The 25,311-nt window shown below is 39.9% G+C and overlaps 1 protein-coding gene across 2 annotated transcripts; it reads right to left on the bottom strand.

Annotated features, from left to right (window-relative positions):
* Positions 1-365: 365 nt before the first annotated feature.
* LOC135463160 (ras-related protein Rab-13-like) lies at positions 366-25,311 on the bottom strand. Of its 2 annotated transcripts, none has more exons than XM_064740476.1 (8): positions 25,255-25,311; positions 6,435-6,618; positions 5,196-5,256; positions 5,037-5,097; positions 4,834-4,911; positions 3,407-3,514; positions 2,585-2,704; positions 366-600 (listed from the first exon to the last, which is right to left on the bottom strand). In XM_064740476.1, the coding sequence occupies exons 1-8, from the start codon at positions 25,267-25,269 to the stop codon at positions 484-486; spliced, it is 744 nt and encodes a 247-aa protein (XP_064596546.1). In that variant the 5' UTR covers positions 25,270-25,311; the 3' UTR covers positions 366-483. The 2 variants fall into 2 exon arrangements, with proteins under 2 accessions (XP_064596546.1, XP_064596547.1); XM_064740477.1 differs by lacking the exon at positions 25,255-25,311 and adding an exon at positions 10,899-11,051.

Here is a 25,311-nt window from a genome sequence, read left to right as displayed (position 1 = left end):
TCTGAAGTGATGAAAATTAAACAGCAAACATAAATAATATATAGAATATTGTAAATATGACATTTATTTCTCTCGTAATAGTTGAACCTTCTCCGTTGAGCAATAATCTAGGTATTTAAACGTAGTACTGCAATATCGATCATTTAAACGTATATACGTAAAACAATTTTTTTAGCAACGCATCACAGCATATCAATCACTACCACGCACAGGTGCACCTTGGTGCAAGTGTGATGAATATGTTGGAACTCACTGATATGCAATATGTCGTCAGAACTATATATATATATATATATATATATATATATATATATATATATATATATATATATATATATATATATATATATATATATATATCTTCGTCAAAATTGTCCATAGTATTGTCATGTGAGGAGCTGCTAATTTTTTTTTTTGAGGACATTCCTCATTTCACGGGGATAAATCTCCGGTTTAATGCTCAATGCTACACGTATCAAGCACCTAAGATGTACACGGACATTTCCTCTCTTCCGTTGGTGTTTCCTCCGGCTCTAGCTTGAAGCTAGTTTCCGTCCAGGAAGGTTCAACTTCTTCCTCAACTTTGGGCAACATCTTCAGCTGTAAAGTATTATTTAAAAATGCGAAAGAAATCAACAAGAATACAACAAAAATAAACTACCGGGCAAAACAAACGTATAACCCTGTTCAGCACCACAAGAAAGAAAAAGAAAGACAGACAGTATCAACATGATAAGCATTATAGTGCAATAAAACATTTTCCAAGTTCTGTTCAAAACTTCAAAGCCATATGGATATTACACTTGCTGTCAGGCCGAGTAAAGAAGGCATGGGGTAAATCTGAAAAAATTACACAAATGCAAGTAAAGGGACTCCCTTAAAAAGGTGTACCTAATGTCCTATCATGTCATAAGACAGATCGTTAGTAGCGTGTGTGAGCACACATTGCATCAATTAAAGCCAAAATACGTCTCCTCATGGAAGTCGTCAGCCGCCGGATGACGTCATCAGGAATTCTGTCCCACTCCTCAAATAAAGCCTGTTCGAGCTGTTGCCTGTTTTGTGGGGGAGGGACGCGTTGTCTCAGACGTCGATCAAGATGAGCCCACAGATGCTCTAAGGGATTCATGTCTGGCGATCGCGCTGGCCAAGGCCAGCGTTGACATCAACGGTGTCCAGATAATTTAGTACAACTCTGGCGGTATGAGGTCGTGATACCCCTTTGCTGTTAATGCACGAATGGCACCAGAACAGGTTCCAATATTTCATCTCGGTATCTTTGGCCAGTCAGATTTCCCTGGATGATGACCAATCTCGTTCTCACCTGTCCACAAATTCCGCCCCATACAAGCACCGCACCAGCACCAAAAGGGTGGACATGCAGCTGAATGCAGTTTTGTGCCAATCGCTCTCCCCTGCGTCGATACACACGAATTCGACCATCATTTCTGAAGAGGTTATATCGGCTTTCATCAGTGAACAGCGTCGCTGCCATCGACGTACAACTCTTGCCCAACGCAGCCTGTTTTGACGGTGTAGAGGAGTCAATGCCATTCCACAAAAGGGGCGATAGGCTCTAATACCACTCACGCGGAGTCGTCGTAAGACTGTGCGTCTGCTGATGGGGTGTCCCAGTGCCGTTTCTGCCGTTGACGTCGCCGTCACAAACCGTTTACGCAGGTGGATTGTGCGGATGTACCTGTCTTCGCCAGGCGTTGTAACACTTGGCCTGCCCGATCTTGGACGATCTTGTGTCCTGCCTGTTAGGCGGTAACGACCCAACAGTCTGCTGATGGTGGCTTGACTGCAATTGAATGTTCTGGCAATGTGGTGTTGGCTGGCCCCCATGTCGGCCATACCAGTGGCTCTATCACGTTCTCCTTGTGTGAGTCTCGGCATCTCTTAGATGTTTTTTATGGTATTGCACCCTTACTATGTGCTACATCGGTATTTATACGGCGGTCATTATCGAGAATTTTCAACAGGGTCCGAAACTCTGTTTTTCCGATTTTTCATGATGTCTTACACCAATTTCAATGAATCTCGTTAAAAAGTGACGTGTACACAGGGTGCTTATGTGCAAACGTATTCGCACAACGTTCAAACTTATTCAACTTTTTTTTCCATAGAAAAAACTGCATTTAAAAGTTATACGTTTCTTTTGCCCGGTAGTATATATGCCAAAAAATGTGTTGCAAAAACGCGTACATATAAAAATACCCACCAGAAAGAAAACGTAACCTATATAATGACTTGCGTCAACACCTGATCTCAAGGTATAGACTTTAAACCAACTCAGTCAGACATACCATTGGTCGAACATTAAGATCTAACTAGTTCCCAATACATTATTAACCAACAGTTCTCATATGAAAAAGAACAAAACAACACATCAGTCCAGCCTATCAAAGGGAGATAACCTAGTCAGGGGACAGTTTTGACGTCAGCTGCAAACTACAAGAATATACACGTCTTCCACGTGACAGTTGTTGTCGAATGAAAAGCTAAGTATTTTGTCTGACTCGGAATAATGAATGTCAGGTATACACTATACCACATACCACAAATCACACAAGTTTCTTACCAGTTTTGGATGTAACGTTTCCGTCAAATGTTTGGCGAGTATTTTGAATGCTAAGTAAACGTTGTCCCCAGTCACTGCACTCGTCTCAAAAAATTCCATGACTTGTTGCATTGCCGCTTCCTAGATGTGAAAACGCGTGTAACATTGCAGTGATCCACTCAGTTAAAGAAACAACAATGTATTGCATGTAAAGAATGAAATGCTTAATTTATTTATCACATTGGTGTTTTAACACGGCGCTAAACACATTTACACAATGATAAAACTCAACCAATCAAATTGCTGAAACTTAATATAGTAAGTCTTCGTTTCATTCAGTACCACGTTGGAGGAAATTAATTTCCCCGTGTTTGTGAGATACAGTTTGTTTTATTGTCTTTTTGCTCCCTGAAAATTGGATAATTTATCATCTAAAATAATTTTATAGGGGTGGGGTTATTTCCTTCTTGTTGGCCCTCCTAAAAGAAATCCTCTTTCTTTCAATACAGAGGCATCCGTGGCTCAGTCGGTTAGAGCGCTAGCCCAGCGTAATGACGCAAGAATCTCTCACCAATGCGGTCGCTGTGAGTTCAACTCATTTTATTCAAAGCTCTATGAAACAGATCCCTTGTACGGTTCTATACATCATAGATGTAGTTCAAGTCGTTGTGGTTTGAAAATTTCGCCTGGTTCCATGACCAGATTTTATTTTTGTATTCTTATTTTTATCAAGGGTCTAAAAAACGGATAGCTTTTACGGTTCTATACACCATAGATGTAGTTGAAGTTGTTGTGGTTTTAAGATTTCGCAGATCGTGCGTGGTTTCGCGAGACTGGTCATACCTCTTCTCCCCTATTAGTTGAGACTTTTCTCTGTGTCTGTAGGTCAGCCTTGTTCCCTAGTAGAACAACCGGCAGTGTCGCTGTGGACGAGGCATCGTAACCCAGCTCCTGGAAGGAAAGTAAATATCAGTATACACTATACATTCATATGGATGTAAGAATAAACAGGTAGAGAACAAGTACGAAAGAGTGTAAATCATAAAGAGTAAAATCAGAATAGACAGCGTGATAACTGGTCAATTGTCACGCTTATATGGTGAATAGAGGCGTTTCGAGTTCGAACTCTTTTATCGATGAAGGTAGAAAAAGTCCAAATGTATCATGTGACTTGTCAAAAATGTTAAGCAACCATTATTGATCACAGTTATTCTAACATGGGCGTCTGAAAAAAAGTATTATAAATTAGTAATTTAGAGTAGATGGATGATGGACGACATTGCGAAGCTGAACGTTTGTGAACTTGGGAAGTTCATAAAGCAAAAAAGTGTCATTTATGCCTTTGGAACAGGGTGAGAGAGGTGCTCGGTAAATTAATGTCAACAATAGTTGCCTAACATCTTTCATAAGTCACATGACAAAATAGGACTATTTTCGCCGTGTATGATAACAGAGTTCCAACTGGAAACTCCCCCTATTACGGCCTCTTGCTAATTTACCTCAGTCAGGGATTTTTTTAACTGTTCATGTAAATGCTTAAAAAGTAACATGCCACACGTCCCCTAACACCGTGGCTTAAGCAGCAATAGGTAAATAGAGAATGCAGTGATGGTAGTTGGAAGTATTAATACTCTGTGATGGTCAAGTCTACACTGTATTTCTAGTCTACACAATTCATGACTTCTTTCAATGGCATTTAGAAGTTGAATTGGAAAACATAAAAGACATATGTATCACAGCTTCTATTTATTCATTGATTCATATTGTACTTAACAACGGCATTAGTACCCATAAAACCCTAACGTCGCTCACTAAATAAATAGAAACTGTGATGCATATATTTGTTGTATGATAAAATTCATCACCATGACCGGGCCCTCGGACTGTAAAACACACCGCAAATTGTCATTCTGGATAAAGTCTTTACCAAAGTCAATATCCTTAACAATCCCAAAGCTTTTTCTCAAAAAAGTCTTTAACCCATGGTTTGTTAATGCCACGAACGGATCTTTGTACTTATTGTCTTTCAACGCCATCATTTTTCTTTCGTCAAAGTTCTATTTCTTTTTAAATAAATCAATACCTTTGTCATATGTCCTCATACGCGCCTTTATTTCGTTTTGTTTTTCTGGTGTTAGGTCGAGGAAGCAGTGTTAGCCCTGTCCTGGTATAACACCGCGATACCCTGTCAGCTTAAAGTGTGAACTTTTTCTTTGGCAATTATAAGATAAACTACGATCATGCCATGCAGCATGACGACTATTTCTTACCAGCCGTATACAGTCGCACCAAAACTGCACTGCAGCCAGGGATTGCACATCTGTGACGTCATACACAAGAACGGCACCCTTGAAATAAGATATAAAATGTAATTAAAACTGAGGATTCCTTCTGTACGATCTAATGAAGTATCCGACGTCATACACGGAACTAGGGAACAGTATTAATTATCATTAAGCTGGAATAGACTTACGTGTGATTCCTTATAATAGGACCGTGTTAGAGATCGAAACCTTTCTTGTCCGGCCGTGTCCCTGAAGAAAGAGATGTTTTATAAATGACTTACATGTATTGGTATAGATTATTTTTTTAGGTGCGAGTATTTTCACAGTGTTAAATATGTGTTTCTTACCACAGTTCCAGTCTGACCTTTGCTCCCTCTACATCGAATGTGTGAGTGATAAAATCAAATCCTGAAAAATACAAGATAAAATCATCATTCGATCCAGTTCAGCCAACCAGGTTAGCTACAGGTAAGAAAATATTTATTCAGAAAGGAACATAGTACTGCTTAATCGGGGCACCGTTCCCGCCCAGTTATTTGGGCTCAGCCGCATAGTCCGTAATGCATTCTTGCCTGTACGATAACATTTTCTTGGCAAACTTGTGAGGTGTTGATAACGCATTGCAAGAGGATGCATGACAAAATTTCGGCTCTGACCAGAATCACCATTGTTGATTTATTTATTCATTTGACAAAGTTTTCATAAACTTCAAAAACCATTCACGATTGTGAGTGGAAGAATCAAGGAGATCCATTTGGCAAATGCCCAGTACCAACTCAGAGAGTTCATCTAAGATTAAGTCGAATGGACGAGAGTTGGATTCGAACCCCTGATCCACTCACTCGTCTTTCAGAACCCACATTAACTGTTCGGCCCAAAAAGTTGACAGTACAAGTCTGCTTATTGAAACATTCAGCATGTTTTGTTTGCTCGTCAAACGTCGAGCATCATGGCATACAGCACAACTCTATCGAGACATTTGTTTCATTCAATCCCGGAATATAGGAATGGTTTTCATTTTCAATAACTTCAGCCCTGCCTCGCTTTTGTCAGGAGTATTGTCTCGAATCTCGTGATAAACCTTACGACTGACCAATATGTGAAAAAAAAAATCCTAGGATATATATAAATGTAAATATCTAAATGTATAAGCAAACCAAAACCAAATTAAAATTTTTATATCACGTTTGATATCAGATACATTTTAAAACATACATGTAAGGCGTATATTTTCTCTATTTCAGTTCTGTAAGACGGGTCGGAAGATGGACGTCACGTGACCACCCTTACGCGTCTAAAACAAAATGGCCGCCAAATGTTTAAGCATTGGAGAAAAGATCCCTTTTTGCCACTTCGTTAGCGCCCAGTAAAGCCTAATTGTGCAAAGTAACATCACGAAAGCTCTGCAGAAATACTCAGAGTATTTGGAAATCTTAAAACTATACAAATACAAAGGATACATGATCGCTGATAGCGATTCAGAAATAGGCATTTTCCTATGCAATAACCGCAGATAATAATCTGTAACCGTCTTACAGAATATTTCATATACCGATAAGCAGCTCGAGCCCAGCAGAAATGCGCACCTATTGTTGGCATCGGTTGTTTGTCGAGTGGCTCTCCCTGGAGGTAATTCAGCAAGGCCGTTTTACCGACGAATGTCTCTCCCAGTAACACAACCTTATAAGAAATGTCGTAGTCTTTCTTTTCCCGCCACATGACGTGACTATATGACCATGTTTTTTGACATTTACGAATTTTACGCCGTCGCTGTGAACAAAAAACAAAAAGTACACACACCTGTTATTAAACAATAGGCATAGATTGCAAAGTCAATCATTTATTGATGATGGTTTACCTATTTTATTGGTTTTTTAGTTTTTATAGAATATTTCACTTATACGGCGGGGGTCAGCATTGTGGTTGGTACCTGTGACGGCCCAGCGGAAACCCACGATCACCCGCAGATTGCCGGAAGATCTTCATATACAGGTATATACGAGATACGAACAAGCATGAGCTGGGACTCACAGCGACGGCATTGGTGTGTCGTTCTTTTGTCTTTTACTCGTGCACGTGCAAGTGAAATTTGCATTGCGTATTTATGACATCAATCAGAATTATCTAGAAAGCTAGCATGTTAGAAAATGTGTGCAGATGCACGAGAAAAAGACTTTATGGGTGTGTATTGCAAACCTATCCGTTATGAAAGGGGGACACCTGTCTAACATGACGAAACAAGCCGTTTTGAGAGATAAATGCCGCTTGCATGACATCAACTACTGAACCGTGTAATGGATATGCCGTAACAATTGTTGCAGTGAGAAAAAACTCAAACAGAAGATGTATTTGACAATCCCCAGTTTATGAGATTTGGAGTTCCGTGTTTAAAAGTCGGAAATTATTAAACATTTTTTGTTGTTGTTTTTGTTAAAAAATAGTTTTCGTTCTGTTACTTTTAGTAACTGATAAAGTAACTAAGTTGGAAAAGACATAGTTATTTTTCCGACATATTATAAGGACATGTGAAGGGCGATAACTCCAGCGACCTTGGCAAGTTTACCTTCAACTCCATATTTTTTGTCATTTCAACAAAGCGAAAATAGTTACAACGACTATCACATCGATTCATGAAACAAACAAAAGATCTCAAACGATCTCAAACGAGCGACCTGTACAATTCTTCATGATGTGTTGGCGTGTATTCGCGACAAAGGCTCTGTTAGTCTACCTCATTTCGGACTGATGGTGAGATTATAACTTTGTGTAATAAAACTTCGAAATATCAGGCAGACCGACTTTTGGAGAACAGATCAGAGGGACACACAATTGGTTGGGCGCCGTGGTGATTTATGCATTTGTGCCGTAAAAACTGGTTCTTATAATTAAACTGAGGCTAGTTCTTTCCAGGGAGGTTTAAAAAAAATTCAGACCACTTGTTAAAAATGCATTGTTACTAGTATCTGATGATAACGCCCTTTAAATTTGATCAGAACAAAAGAGTTCACAGCTTTGGGCCGCCTTGTTACAGGAGAGAAGGAGTTTTGCGACTTCCCCATTCAGGGAACGCTCAGATTCGATACATTTTTGTTCATCTGCTCTTCTTCAAAATCTTTCTCTTATCTATCTGATGGCTTCCAAGTGAACCGACATAGCAAATGTTAAAACGCTTTCGCGGTACGTGTAACAGAAGATCACTCGGTAAACTTCAAGCTACGCCGATGCGAGACATAACGATCTTGTAATGACCAATAAAAACCAAGAATCACTCCATGAGGTATAATAATATTGTATGATGTACAGCGATAAAGCCCTCAATTAAGCCAACCAACATCACGATTACATGGTATATCATGATACCTCATAGGGTTATTCTCCGTTTCCATAGATCGAGAGACGGTCACATGATATTCATCAAAATGTGATGTACGACGATCACGCGCGCCTAGGAACTCAACGTCACGCTCACAAAGTAACATCCCACGTTCACGAGGCAATATCCAACAATCTCGTGCTAATATATAACGATCACGTGTGTTGATTCCACGGCAGTCATCTCCCTTTGTTAGCTCTCCGGCGTCTGCTTGTTTGTAAAGTCAACGACGGTTTTACGTTTATACCCCCGTTGTCGACGTACAAGTCCGGAGATTTAAACACAACCCGAAAAAGTACACCTTTTTTCGATATACCGGTAATAAAACATATGGTGCATGTTGTTCGGATGGGATATAAGGAATTGCCAGCTCTCGACAAGTGATATTCAACGAGGGCTTCGTCCTCGTTGAATATCACTTCGTGTCAGCTGACAATTCCTCATATCCCATCCCACAGTATGCACTATTTGTATAATACCCCACGTTCACGAGGGAATAGCCAACGATCTCAATGATTGCTAACATCCAGTCAACACGAGCGTTAGTTCTACTGCAGTTACAGCGCAGCGTAATGACCCAGGAGCCTCTCACAAATGCGATCGCTTTGATTTCAAGTTGCTGGCTTTCTCTCCGGCCGTACGTGGGAAGGTTTTCCAGCAACCTGCGGATGGTCGTTTTCCAGCAACCTGCGGATGGTTTCCCCCGGGCTCTGCCCGGTTTCCTCCCACAATAATGCTGACCGTCGTTGTATAAGTGAAATATTCTTGAGCTTGGCGTAAAACACCAATCAAATAAGTAAATATACCGCAGTTACCTCCCGTTTTTGCTGTTTTACGTCTGCTTTTTTGAAAAGTATACCTTTACCAAGGATGTAACCTTTTAACTTTAATGTATACATGCCGACTGCACGAAAACACGAGATGATGTTTCCTGGTTCCTGTTCCGATAACGGCTCGATAAATCATCTATATTTTAGTCCGGGCGAACAGAAGTACAGGATTTTATTTATTTATTTGTTGGTCACAAGTTTAGAGCTTGGTTGTTTTAGAGTTTTGGCCACAAACAGTAAATCATTCCATGTCTGGTGTTATCAAAAAGGAAATGTCTGTCACGTGACTTTACATAGCACGTGCTGATTCCCAGGAAGCCCAAGTCTTCAAGGCCAAATATCCCCAGTGTACCACGTGACCTGGCTGTCACCGAGACATGTACCAGTTTTTCTGTGTTCAGTTTAGGCACATACATGTCTGACTTGGTGTAGGTTTTCACTACAGTCCCGGAGACTGAATTTGTACAGTATATTTGCTCCCATACGCAAATGACTTGCAAAGCACAGTGAAATCCGGCCTCTTGTCAATTTACCGGAGTCAGGGTTTTATTCCGACTGTTCAAGTAAATAATTCAAGGGTATACTCTTACAAGAAGACAGAACAAGGGACTATAATTGTCAGTTAAATAATTTCATTCTCATCTATACTGGAAAAACCCCTCCACAAAGTAACGAGAATGTGCCTATGTCATAGTGTAGCTTTTATACATTATAGTCAAAATTTTTTTCACCTATACGATGGCGGCCTGTTTTATGTTCTTTATGGACAAAGGAAACTCGAGTATCAGGGGAAAACCACAGGCCTTTGGCAAGTTATTGATGGACTTTCCCACACGTGGTGAACAGGTAAAGTCTTCAACAAACGTACAAAACAGCTAAACGGACGTCCACAACCGCTTATTGTCACGAACGCCCTACAAACGATGGCTCTTGCGAATCTATAATAAAGCACAGCCAGGCACGGTAGGTTTATGTATATATGTAAAGCTTCAGACAAACATTGCATGACTTCGTCTCGTAGTCTTTTGTGCCCTTTTTCATCCGTCCCTCTATACGTAGGACTTACCACGTCTGGTGACCCACAAGTACCAACAACAAAAGAGTACTAGCACTCAATAAAGCTATCTGGATCAACCGATTGTTCGTGCAAGCGTAACACAGTTACGAGCTTAAGGCTCTCTGACATAGTATCCAGTGTATAACATTACGCATATTTAGATATTGTACACTAAACTTTTGGCATGAAGTCGCATAGGGCCATCCGTAGCAAGCTGAATGAAATAGGCATGTATTAAATGAATACGGTAGATCTCTACTAGTTTATGGTGTTACGATAAATCACATTCGAGAAGGCTTTTCGGAAACATTTTCATGACATATAAGCAATCCCAATATCGGATGTCGGAATGAACTTAAGTTGTCGTAGACATTAAGCCTATATTTTTAAACTTGAGCCAGCATTGAAGCACTTGGGCAAACCACTGGTGATGAAAATAGAGAACCATACAGAGCTTTACGGAAATATTCACTTTACCTAGTTCATTCTTATCCTCTCCATATAAGGCTCTATAATAAGGTATTGTTTACCATAAGTTTATACCCCCCCCCCTTCCACAGTTTCCCTTCCAAATACATGTACAATCGCTGTCGTTTTCGAAGTACAATGGTAAGGTACAACGTGTACGTTCAACGTACACTTCGGATACTCAACAGCGTACATTCTCGCTTAAGTGTTACTGGTTGGAGTAGAAATAAACAGAAAATAGATATTATGTACAGATACATACAGAATACATTGTTAACCATTTGTAGGACGGACCACCAGCCAGTTTTAGTTCTCTACATACCTTAGATATGAAGCTTGCCAAAAAGCGGAAATGCCTGTTTAAATTAAGACGTTGGTTTACAGTTTTGGCCACGAACACTAAGTCATTCCATGTCTGGTGTTATCAAAAAGGAAATGTCTGTCGCGTGACTTTACATAGCACGTGCTGATTCCCAGGAAGCCCAAGTCTCCAAGGCAAAATATCCCCAGTGTACCACGTGACCTGGATGTCACCGAGACATTTACCATGTTGTCTGTGTTCAGTTAAGGCACATACATGTCTGACTTGGTGTCCGTTTTTACTACAGTCCCAGAGACGGAGATTGTACAGTGTATTTGTCTCCCATAAGCAAATGACTTGCAAAGCACATTGTATGTATCCTTTTTAACAACAAATATAAGCTGTCTAAAGCTTTGGTTTTAGTGTTTATTCCGATGGGAAAATGAAAACAAACACAAATGAAACCACAACTGTTAAGCAGGTTCTAACTATCCTACAACACATGTTATAGACATATGTGCGTTTTCTCCAAACATATTGCTGGCCGCCGTGGTATAGAAAAAATGTTCTAGAGTACCGGTTTGGCGTAAAACACCAATCAAATAAATAATTAAACATTGCCATTGTAGTTACCACAAAATTACCATACGATGACTAGGTGTATCAAGATTCTGGTCAGAAGATAACGTAACTAAAATGCTACTTTTGGAAAATGGCAACACTTCACTACATCTGTGGATAAAAACGTGGTGGAATGTTACCGTTAGACACTTGGACAATGGCAACACTTCACTACATCTGCGGATAAAAACGTGGTGGAATGTTACTGTTAGACACTTGGACAATGGCAACACTTCACTACATCTGTAGCTAAAGACGTGGTGGAATGTTACTGTTAGACACTTTAACAATGGTAACACTTCACTACATCTGAAGCTAAAGACGTGGTGGAATGTTACTGTTAGACACTTGGACCATGGCACCACTTTACTACATCTGTACCTAAAAACGTGGTGGAATGTTAATGTTGGACACTTGGACAATGGCAACACTTTACTACATCTGTGGATAAAAACGTGGTGGAATGTTACTGTTAGACACTTGGACAATGGTAACTCTTCACTACATCTGTAGCTAAAAACGTGGTGGGATGTTACTGTTAGACACTTGGACAATGGCAACACTTCACTACATCTGTACCTAAAGACGCGGTGGGATGTTACTGTTAGACACTTGGACAATGGCAACACTTCATTCCATCTGTAGCTAAACACGTGGTGGAATGTTACTGTTAGACACTTGGACAATGGTAACACTTCACTACATCTGTAGCTAAAGACGTGGTGGAATGTTACTGTTAGACACTTTAACAATGGCAACACCTTACTACATCTGTACCTAAAAACGTGGTGGGATGTTACTGTTAGACACTTGGACAATGGCAACACTTCACTACATCTGTAGCTAAAGACGTGGTGGAATGTTACTGTTAGACACTTTAACAATGGCAACACTTCACTACATCTGTACATAAAAAGTGGTGGGATGTTACTGTTAGACACTTGGACAATGGCAACACTTCACTACATCTGTAGATAAAGACACGGTGGAATGTTACTGTTAGACACTTTAACAATGGCAACACTTTACTACATCTGTACCTAAAGACGTGGTGGAATGTTACTGTTAGACACTTGAACAATGGCAACACTTCACTACATCTCTAGCTAAAGGCGCGGTGGAATGTTACTGTTAGACACTTAAACAATGGCAACACTTCACTACATCTGTAGCTAAAGACGTGGTGGAATGTTGCTGTTAGACACTTGGACAATGGCAACACTTCACTACATCTGTAGCTAAAAACATGGTGGAATGTTACTGTTAGACACTTGGACAATGGCAACACTTCACTACATCTGTAGCTAAAGACGTGGTGGAATGTTACTGTTAGACACTTGGACAATGGCAACACTTCACTACATCTGTAGCTAAAGACATGGTGGAATGTTACTGTTAGACACTTGGACAAAGGCAACACTTCACTACATCTGTAGCTAAAGACACGGTGAGATGTTATTGTTAGACACTTGGACAATGGCAACACTTCACTACATCTGTAGATAAAGACACGGTGGAATGTTACTGTTAGACACTTGGACAATGGCAGCACTTCACTACATTTGTACCTAAAAAAGTGGTGGGATGTTACTGTTAGACACTTGGACAATGGTAACACTTCACTACATCTGTAGCTAAAGACGCTGTAAAATGTTACTGTTACATATGAACAATGGCAACAATTCACTACATCTGTAGCTGAAGACGCGGTGGAATGTTACTGTTAGACACTTGGACAATGGCAACACTTCACTACATCTGTAGCTAAAGACGCGGTGGAATGTTACTGTTAGACACTTTAACAATGGCAACAATTTACTACATCTGTACCTAAAAACGTGGTGGAAGGTTACTGTTAGACATTTGGACAATGGCAACACTTCACTACATCTGTAGCTAAAGACGTAGTGGAATGTTACTGTTGGACACTTGGACAATGGCAACAATTTACTACATCTGTACCTAAAAAAGTGGTGGGATGTTACTGTTAGACACTTTAACAATGGCAACACTTCACTACATCTGTAGCTAAAGACGTGGTGGAATGTTACTGTTAGACACTTGGACAATGGCAACACTTCACTACATCTGTAGCTAAAGGCGCGGTGGAATGTTACTGTTAGACACTTAAACAATGGCAACACTTCACTACATCTGTAGCTAAAGAAGTGGTGGAATGTTACTGTTAGACACTTGGACAATGGCAACACTTCACTACATCTGTAGCTAAAGACATGGTGGAATGTTAATGTTACACACTTGGACAATGGCAACACTTCACTACATCTGTAGCTAAAGACGTGGTGGAATGTTACTGTTAGACACTTGGACAATGGCAACACTTCACTACATCTGTAGCTAAAGACACGGTGGAATGTTACTGTTAGACATTTGGACAATGGCAACACTTCACTACATCTGTAGCTAAAGACGTGGTGGAATGTTACTGTTGGACACTTTAACAATGGCAACAATTTACAACATCTGTACCTAAAAAAGTGGTGGGATGTTACTGTTAGACACTTGGACAATGGCAGCACTTCACTACATCTGTAGCTAAAGACGTGGTGGAATGTTACTGTTAGACACTTGGACAATGGCACCACTTCACTACATCTGTAGCTAAAGGCGCGATGGAATGTTACTGTTAGACACTTGGACAATGGCAACACTTCACTACATCTGTAGCTAAAGACACGGTGGAATGTTAATGTTACACACTTAAACAATGGCAACACTTCACTACATCTGTAGCTAAAGACGTAGTGGAATGTTACTGTTAGACACTTGGACAATGGCAACACTTCACTACATCTGTAGCTAAAGACGTGGTGGAATGTTACTGTTAGACACTTGGACAATGGCAACACTTCACTACATCTGTAGCTAAAGACGCGTTGGAATGTTACTGTTAGACACTTGGACAATGAGAACACTTTACTCCATCTGTAGCTAAAGACGTGGTGGAACGTTACTGTTAGACACTTGAACAATGGCAACACTTCACTACATCTGTAGCTAAAGACGTGGTGGAATGTTACTGTTAGACACATGGACAATGGCAACACTTCACTACATCTGTAGCTAAAGACGCAGTGGAATGTTACTGTTAGACACTTGAACAATGGCAACACTTCACTACATCTGTAGCTAAAGACGCGGTGGAATGTTACTGTTAGACACTTGGACAATGGCAACACTTCACTACATCTGTAGCTAAAGACACGGTGGGATGTTATTGTTAGACACTTGGACAATGACAACACTTTACTACATCTGTAGCTAAAGACATGCTGGAATGTTACTGTTAGACACTTGGACAATGACAACACTTTACTACATCTGTACCTAAAGACATGGTGGAATGTTACTGTTAGACACTTGAACAATGGCAACACTTCACTACATCTGTAGCTAAAGACATGGTGGAATGTTACTGTTAGACACTTGGACAATGGCAACACTTCACTACATCTGTAGCTAAAGACGTGGTGGAATGTTACTGTTAGACACTTGGACAATGGCAACACTTCACTACATCTGTAGCTAAAGACGTGGTGGAATGTTACTGTTAGACACTTAAACAACGGCAACACTTCACTACATCTGTAGCTAAAGACGCGGTGGAATGTTGCTGTTAGACACTTGGACAATGAGAACACTTTACTCCATCTGTAGCTAAAGACGTGGTGGAATGTTACTGTTAGACACTTGAACAATGGCAACACTTCACTACATCTGTAGCTTAAGACGCGGTGGAATGTTACTGTTAGACACTTGGACAATGGCAACACTTCACTACATCTGTAGCTAAAGACGTGGTGGAATGTTACTGTTAGACACTTGAACAATGGCAACACTTCACTACATCTGTAGCTAAAGACGCGGTGGAATGTTAATGTTACACACTTGGACAATGAGAACACTTTACTCCATCTGTAGCTAAAGACGTGGTGGAACGTTACTGTTAGACACTTGAACAATGGCAACACTTCACTACATCTGTACCTAAAGACGTGGTGGAATGTTACTGTTAGACACTTGGACAATGGCAACACTTCACTACATCTGTAGCTAAAGACGCGGTGGAATGTTACTGTTAGACACTTGGACAATGGCAACACTTCACTACATCTGTACCTAAAGACGCGGTGGAATGTTACTGTTAAACACTTGGACAATGGCAACACTTCACTACATCTGTAGCTAAAGACGCGGTGGAATGTTACTGTTAGACACTTGGACAATGGCAACACTTCACTACATCTGTAGCTAAAGACACGGTGGAATGTTTATGTTAGACACTTGGACAATGACAACACTTTACTACATCTGTACCTAAAGACATGGTGGAATGTTACTGTTAGACACTTGGACAATGGCAACACTTCACTACATCTGTAGCTAAAAACGTGGTGGAATGTTACTGTTAGACACTTGGACAATGGCAACACTTCACTACATCTGTACCTAAAGACGTGGTGGAATGTTACTGTTAGACACTTAAACAATGGCAACACTTCACTACATCTGTAGCTAATGGCGCGGTGGAATGTTGCTGTTAGACACTTGGACAATGGCAACACTTCACTACATCTGTAGCTAAAGACCTGGTGGAATGTTACTGTTAGACACTTAAACAATGGCAACACTTCACTACATCTGTAGCTAAAGGCGCGGTGGAATGTTGCTGTTAGACACTTGGACAATGGCAACATGTCACTACATTTGTAGCTAAAGACGCGGTGGGATGTTATTGTTAGACACTTTAACAATGGCAACACTTCACTACATCTGTAGCTAAAGACGCGGTGGAATGTTGCTGTTAGACACTTGGACAATGGCATCACTTCACTACATCTGTAGCTAAAGACGCGGTGGGAATGTTACTGTTAGACACTTGGACAATGGCAACACTTCACTACATCTGTAGCTAAAGGCGCGGTGGAATGTTGCTGTTAGACACTTGGACAATGGCAACACTTCACTACATCTGTAGCTAAAGACGTGGTGGAATGTTACTGTTAGACACTTTAACAATGGCAACACTTCACTACATCTGTAGCTAAAGACGTGGTGGAATGTTACTGTTAGACACTTTAACAATGGCAACAATTTACTACATCTGCACCTAAAAAGTGGTGGGATGTTACTGTTAGACACTTTAACAATGGCAACACTTTACTACATCTGTAGCTAAAGACGTGGTGGAATGTTACTGTTAGACACTTTAACAATGGCAACACTTCACTACATCTGTAGCTAAAGACGTGGTGGAATGTTACTGTTAGACACTTGGACAATGGCAACACTTCACTACATCTGTAGCTAAAGGCGCGGTGGAATGTTGCTGTTAGACACTTGGACAATGGCAACACTTCACTACATCTGTAGCTAAAGACGTGGTGGAATGTTGCTGTTAGACACTTGGACAATGGCAACACTTCACTACATCTGTGGATAAAAACGTGGTGGAATGTTACTGTTAGACACTTGGACAATGGCAACACTTCACTACATCTGTAGCTAAAAACGTGGTGGAATGTTACTGTTAGACACTTGGACAATGGCAACACTTCACTACATCTGTACCTAAAGACGTGGTGGAATGTTACTGTTAGACACTTGGACAATGGCAACACTTCACTACATCTGTAGCTAATGGCGCGGTGGAATGTTGCTGTTAGACACTTGGACAATGGCAACACTTCACTACATCTGTACCTAAAGACGTGGTGGAATGTTACTGTTAGACACTTGGACAATGGCAACACTTCACTACACCTGTACCTAAAGACGCGGTGGAATGTTACTGTTAGACACTTGGACAATGGCAACACTTCACTACATCTGTACCTAAAGACGCGGTGGAATGTTACTGTTAGACACTTGGACAATGGCAACACTTTACTACATCTGTAGCTAAAGACGTGGTGGAATGTTACTGTTAGACACTTGGACAATGGCAACACTTTACTACATCTGTAGCTAAAGACACGGTGGGATGTTATTGTTAGACACTTGGACAATGGCAACACTTTACTACATCTGTAGCTAAAGACGTGGTGGAATGTTACTGTTAGACACTTTAACAATGGCAACACTTCACTACATCTGTAGCTAAAGACGTGGTGGAATGTTACTGTTAGACACTTGGACAATGGTCACACTTCACTACATCTGTACCTAAAAACGTGGTGGAATGTTACTGTTAGACACTTGGACAATGGCAACACTTCACTACATCTGTAGCTAAAGACGCGGTGGAATGTTACTGTTAGACACTTGAACAATGACAAGACTTCACTACATCTGTAGGTAAAAACGTGGTGGAATGTTACTGTTAGACACTTGGACAATGGCAATACTTCACTACATCTGTAGCTAAAGACGTGGTGGAATGTTACTGTTAGACACTTGGACAATGGCAACACTTCACTACATCTGTAGCTAAAGACGCGGTGGAATGTTACTGTTAGACACTTGGACAATGGCAACACTTCACTACATCTGTAGCTAAAGACGTGGTGGAATGTTACTGTTAGACACTTGGACAATGGCAACACTTCACTACATCTGTACCTAAAAACGTGGTGGAATGTTACTGTTAGACACTTGGACAATGGCAACACTTCACTACATCTGTAGCTAAAGACGCGGTGGAATGTTACTGTTAGACACTTGGACAATTGCAAAACTTCACTACATCTGTAGGTAAAGACGTGGTGGAATGTTACTGTTAGACACTTGGACAATGGCAACACTTCACTACATCTTTAGCTAAAGACGTGGTGGGATGTTACTGTTAGACACTTGGACAATGGCAACACTTCACTACATCTGTACCTAAAAACGTGGTGGAATGTTACTGTTAGACACTTGGACAATGGCAACACTTCACTCCATCTGTACCTAAAAACGTGGTGGAATGTTACTGTTAGACACTTGGACAATGGCAACACTTTACTACATCTGTAGCTAAAGACGTGGTGGAATGTTACTGTTAGACACTTGGACAATGGCAACACTTCACTACATCTGTAGGTAAAGACGTGGTGGAATATTACTGTTAGACACTTGGACAATGGCAACACTTCACTACATCTGTACCTAAAAACGCGGTGGAATGTTACTGTTAGACACTTGGACAATGGCAACACTTTACTACATCTGTAGCTAAAGACGTGGTGGAATGTTACTGTTAGACACTTGGACAATGGCAACACTTCACTACATCTGTACCTAAAAACGTGGTGGAATGTTACTGTTAGACACTTGGACAATGGCAACACTTCACTACATCTGTAGCTAAAGACGTGGTGGAATGTTACTGTTAGACACTTGGACAATGGCAACACTTCACTACATCTGTACCTAAAAACGTGGTGGAATGTTACTGTTAGACACTTGGACAATGGCAACACTTCACTACATCTGTAGGTAAAGACGTGGTGGAATGTTACTGTTAGACACTTGGACAATGGCAACACTTCACTACATCTGTAGGTAAAGACGTGGTGGAATGTTACTGTTAGACACTTGGACAATGGCAACACTTTACTACATCTGTAGCTAAAGACGTGGTGGAATGTTACTGTTAGACACTTGGACAATGGCAACACTTCACTACATCTGTAGCTAAAGACGTGGTGGAATGTTACTGTAAGACACTTGGACAATGGCAACACTTTACTACATCTGTAGCTAAAGACGCGGTGGAATGTTACCGTTAGACACTTGGACAATGGTCACACTTCACAGAATTAGAGACTGCCTAGATTTTTTTTTTTTGGAATTTCTGTAAATCAGTCGTGCACGTGCTCTTGAGATAAAACTTGACAGTTACCACACAACCACAGTGTAAGAGCAAGATTTATAGTTTGTTTTTAATTGTTATTGAATTATACAGGTACGTGAAAACGAAATTATAAATTCTTTGTTTATTACGAAGACTGAAGAAAGTATGAACAGTTTGACAACAGCAACGCCCGGGCACTTTTACGTGCACTCTGGTACACTGATTGACAATCAATGATACATGTACATACGGAATACATGTTACAGAATCTTTACATCTGAACTTACCAATCATGATTATATATGTTAAATCCTATTTTCTTGTGTCTACACACATTGTTTCATTATGTTTCAGGAATTTACCACTCAACGTGGTTCGGCAATAAAGACGTCATAAATGCAGAACTATGCATGGTTAGCTAATCTGAATAGCCCTCTGGGGTGAGGCTGCACAGAGACCATTACATATAGATAATCTATTAAATGAATTATTTGAATATTTTCGATGGAAGAGTACATGGCCAAGTTTACAGAAAAAGACAAAGTGGAGAAGAACTGAAGCAGCAGCTGTAAATTGTGTAAAGAACACACGCAGGTGAGAAAAGGTGGGAGTAAAAGTGTTGTTCTTATCGTTAGAGATTTTCGTCTTTTGCTTGCCGAAAAAAACTTATGAAAGTCACAGAACTGTTTGCTGTATACATGTTATAAAGAAACACGTATACAGAGTAAAGGTTAATATGATGTTCTTTCTCAGTTCCCATATTTCTATTTTTTTTTTATTTATTTATGTGTTTGTTTGAGAGTTTTACACTGTACATATAGTCAAGGATATTTTACTCATACGACGGTGGCCAGAATTTTGATGGGAGCAAACTAAACAGACCTTCACACATAAGGACGTAGAGGACTGTAAACATTGAATCTCTCAGCTCAACTTAGTATAGTATCAAATGCATATATGCTTATGCATGGTGTGATTAAAGCATGTGGTTTTTTATCTTTACGGATACACATTCTGGGCTGGGTAAAAGACGGACACCAACACGCGCTGGGGAAATCCGGATACTCTATTTTCATTTACATGGTCGTGAAAGACGTCTTAGTAATGTGATATCTGTCTAAGCTGGCATTCAGTTTTAAGTACACCTTGGCATTCCAGATGAAACCGACATCCAATACCGCCTCAGATTCCAGCGATAACTTTGTTAGCTGTGACGCAGAGTTACATGTATTGTTAGAAAGTATAAAAATTGTATACATCTATGACAATTAATGGTTCGAATCCGGCTTATGCAACGGTTCCTGTGCTTTTCATTAATATTATTACACACGGATGAAGCATTTTATATTTAGAGTGTTGCGAAAGTTTTGTGATTGTCAGTTGCTTTTATTCATCAGTGTTCAGTACGCTTTCCACCACCCACACAACTAATCGTGTCGTTTTCATACATACAATATTCTTTATACGAGGTTAAACAGCGTTCAAAGAATTTAAGATATGCAGGAAAGATTACTTGTGTTTATTGAAAACTTCCTTTCTGATAACTGCTTACGTACGAGCTCTGAGTAATCTACAAGTAGCACTACAAATCTGGAGGGCACGGGGGGCAAATGCTGATAACTTATGACCTTGAAACACCGACCCATTAAACAAACAAATGTGATAGATTAGATTGTAAGGAACTGTAGGAATCTCCACATTACCTGTCTGTATGCTAGACACGCTAGCCAAGGACAGTGCTCTTCATACGTGAATTAAAGGGGCTATTCCCTAATGAAATCAAATTTTCTGCACTTACCACAAATAGCTCAATTTATTGCATTCCAGTAAATATCAGACTAGTAGCATTATTTTTTTATTGCATTCCAGTAAATATCAGACTAGTACTATTATTTTTTATTGAATTCCAGTAAATATCAGACTAGTACTATTATTTTCTATTGCATTCCAGCAAATATCAGACTAGTACTATTATTTTTTATTGCATTCCAGTAAAGAGCAGACAAGTACTATTATTTTTTATAGCATTAAATGGTTCTAAGGATTGAAAGTGTTACAATGTTACCAGCTTTATAAATTTTGAAAGCTTTATTATGGTTATTGAACGGTGACACGTGACAAGCCCCTATTTTATTAACGGCAAAGATCACTCTAAAATGAAGTATATATCAGACGGAAAACCATGAAAAACTCTTGTGAATTTTTTCTGACCGAGTAAAGCTGTGGTAATAAACCAGATTCTAACGTGGTCTGCTTTGACCCAGAAGGTATCAACTGCGCCACATCTATACTTTTTGCCTCAAATAATTAGTTTCAAGGTCAAAGGAGCGAATGCATCCATACACCCATATGTATATGCCTTTTGATTGATACTGTAGGAGACTGATGTGTGTTAAGTAGCAGAAAGCCTTACGTGACGTCACTTTGGGCACTTTGGGCACTTTTTCCCACTGTGGGCAGAAAATCGCACGACCCTGTGTTTGAATGGTCAGATGTCGATGCAAAGACGTTGTATCCATCTGATTTATAATATATATATATATATATATATATATATATATATATATATAAATTAAAATCGATATTTAAATTGGTGTAATTTCGCTATATTTTTAAAAATTCACTGTGTGAGTACTGACTTATCATATTTCCCGCAATGTATTATGAGAAAGGCAAGAAGTACCAACAGAATGCATAGCTTAGGGTTTTGTTTTTACGAACCAGTCACAAATTGTGCCTGGCTTATTTATCCAAGACACATATTGAAGAGATGGGTCGCCATGGTAAATGCGCTTGGCGTAGTGTTGCCACAGCTTTGTAAAAATGGCCCAAATAACAGGCTATTTCGGTATGTCCTCCTTAACCTGAAAGTTGTCCAGTTATATTACAAACCACGTGGCGCACACAACAGCGCAACCATTAAATTACACTTCACTGAAGAAATGGGGTCTTTCGCAATTTTATTTTTAGACTCTTCTTAAAATGTTTCCACCGAATGAAAAGATGTCTTTTTCTATAAAGAAGACTTATCGTCTCGAGTCAACATGCACTGAGTGTCGTCTAAGCACATGAGGCGTGATGGGGTAAAACCCGCCTTATCGTAGGGATATGACATAAGCGAGGTTTAGTTCAAGCGGTATAGGGACGGCTACAATAGGCAGTTCGCTCGGTGCGTGTCGCCCCTTTAAAAATACTAGTCGACTGCAAATATTACATTCTCTATTTCATGTCATTGTATAACATGAAGTGGACTCGTCATATTTTTATTCTACTCATCGAATTCGACCAGTCGTAACAACAAATCGCCACGTGCAAATGCGGCTTATGAAATAGACAAATCGCACTGAGTTAATGCGGCTTTAGGCCGAATGTAACCCGTTTCATCCAATATAAAATGTTGTACAAGAATAACGGTGAACAATCATGGGAAACCATTCCCGCCTAGAGAAAGTCGCCCCTAAAAGTTTGTCCCTGAACATCTCAGGAGTACTTACAAACAGCAAGGTATAGATGAACTAGCTCGAAGGCTAGTTCATCTTGGTCACAGTTCTCGGTGCATGCAGCAAGGTTTATAAGTTCTAAATCCGCTCATGTTAATATTGGCATCCGTACTAACTCTGGAGACTGGTCTTAAGCTGTATAGTTTTACAAGAAAACACGATTTTTCCATTGGACAGGTTTGACACCCCTTAACCATTATATGTCCATTTTAATCTTTATATATATGTAAGTACAGATTATTTCACACCAGTTAGATGAGTATTGAAATATACACGCATTTATCCCATCTTTGCGTGGAATAAGCTCCTAGTCAAACATTAAACCTGTAGCCGATAGTTTGATATTTTAAGTATTCGGACGAAATATGCACACATTCACAAGGTCATCAATAAGATATCTGGAGGACAGTGTACTGGGGCCCTCTCCTTGGATTGCCAGATCTTTGTCAGTCAGGAATGAATAATAAAACAAAATCATGGTTTCATTAACTCAAAGCTGATTAAACGGAAACAAGACATCCTTTGTGGCGATTTTGTCTTGGTCAAAAAGGTTGTCTTTTGTACTCAAACAAGGTGAACACTAAAACACAGTTATACTATTACTGTATTATAGTGGCAAGCCTATGTCTCTGTATATACGGTTCCAGCGAGGAAGGAGGCGCTATAGGCTACACACAGATGTTTACTCAGATGTAAACACTCCACACATATCAGAAGAAAGCTAAGCTCAAAACATTATACTAGAGCGTCCACTTCGGGACCGGTAGATCCAGGATCAATCCTTGATCGAGTCACCCCTAATGCTTTAAAAGAGGAAGTTGTAACTTCCTCGCTTGGTGTTCAGCATAAAGGGGATAGTGCAGCGACTGGTTGATCCGTATCAGTATAATGGCTCGGGCGGGGCGGCTTACTTGCCTTCGGTAAGTCGTCTCAGTGAAGCAGCACTAGATAAAAGAGCGGTGGAAATCCGTCCTGCTACAAGGAGGCACATTACACGTACATGCACCCTAAGGATTCCTTCGTCGTCATATGACTGAAAAATTGTTGAGTACGACGTTAAACCCCAAGCACTCACTCACTCGCTCAAAACATTCTAAATAATGAATTCATATTGCGCGTGTTATTCGAAGGGCAATAGTTATACATTTAAACTGTTGTGAAAGAATAAGTCAAGCTGAAGAACACTGTACTAACAGTTCTCAATTAAGAAAAATTGGAAAACAATTTACATTGTAATCCTGAATAATCCTGGATTCCGCTGGTCGATTTTTAATACAGCTGTTTAATAAAGCTGTTTTACAAATCGGTTTTCGCCTTCACATAATTTTATAAGAAAAAATGGTTTTAACTCGTGATTTTGTTTATGCATGACACTCTACATACCGCTAGGCTGGAAGGCCATAAGGTTACCGGTACTCAATTGATGAGAACTGACAATCTTCACCGTGATACTTGCATCATAGGAAAATATAACTAAAAGGTTTCCAATAAATGGGATGTGCGTCCAAGCCCGGGCTTAGTTATGAAATTTATAGATTTCCCAACTCTCACTGTTTTTGGACTTTTGCGCTTGTGTTGCTATTTGCATTGCTTAACGTTCGCTGACGACCAGATGTCTCTCTCCTACCAATATGACGTGCATATTTGTCAGACGTAGGACAGTAAGTCAGTAACCTGACGAAGATGGTTAGTTCATTCGTAACACTCTTGTTTCAGCCATTCATAATACTGAACACAATCGGATATAAGTGAAAATTTATTAGTATGATCTTAAGAAAATAATATAAATGAAAAGATTTCGCTTACATATTATTCACAAATGACAATTTATTCACTGCTAAGCATAAATTTTCTCTTTATTACTTGTTGCTCCTGTTTACCAAAATTGTATAAAATGACATATCGTTGTTAGCTAATATAACCTTTAACGGCAAGAGAATACCAACTATTGCGCAACGGAATACTGCGATAATTCGTGTGAATACTGTATCAGCTGTGTTACAGCGGCTATTCTGTGGTTAATGGCTGTATAACAAAATACGTGTCCTTTTTGTATAACTGCTCAACTGGGAGCCTCCGTGGCCGAGGTGGTTTGGTAGTTAGAAGCTTCTACCCAGTGCGGTAGCTGTGTTCAACTCAACAATGCGGGCTCCCTCTTCGCTGTCGTAAAAGTGAAGTATTCTCGAGAACGAAATCATCCCAGTAGCTAAGTTCCACTGTTTTCAACGGCTGTGTGGCAATAAGCTGGCAACGTCTATCACTTGCCTTACCCCGTCATAGGGCACACGTGACACGTGGGACAGTGTATGGATAATTTGCCAGAGATCGGAGGGTTTTCCCGTTATACATACCTATCAATCTAGCCGCCGTTATAGACGTGAAATATTCTTTAGTACGGCGTCAAACACCATCCAGTAAAATAAATAAATATATGATACGATTAAATTAATGTACAAACCTTTGCCTTGTTCATGGCTCCTCTTCTCGTCTCAGTATCACATTTACCACAACTTAT

This window comes from Liolophura sinensis, chromosome 2 (genome assembly GCF_032854445.1).
Source record: "Liolophura sinensis isolate JHLJ2023 chromosome 2, CUHK_Ljap_v2, whole genome shotgun sequence".
Classification (NCBI taxonomy): domain Eukaryota; kingdom Metazoa; phylum Mollusca; class Polyplacophora; order Chitonida; family Chitonidae; genus Liolophura; species Liolophura sinensis.
This window is presented reverse-complemented; position numbering and strand designations above follow the sequence as displayed.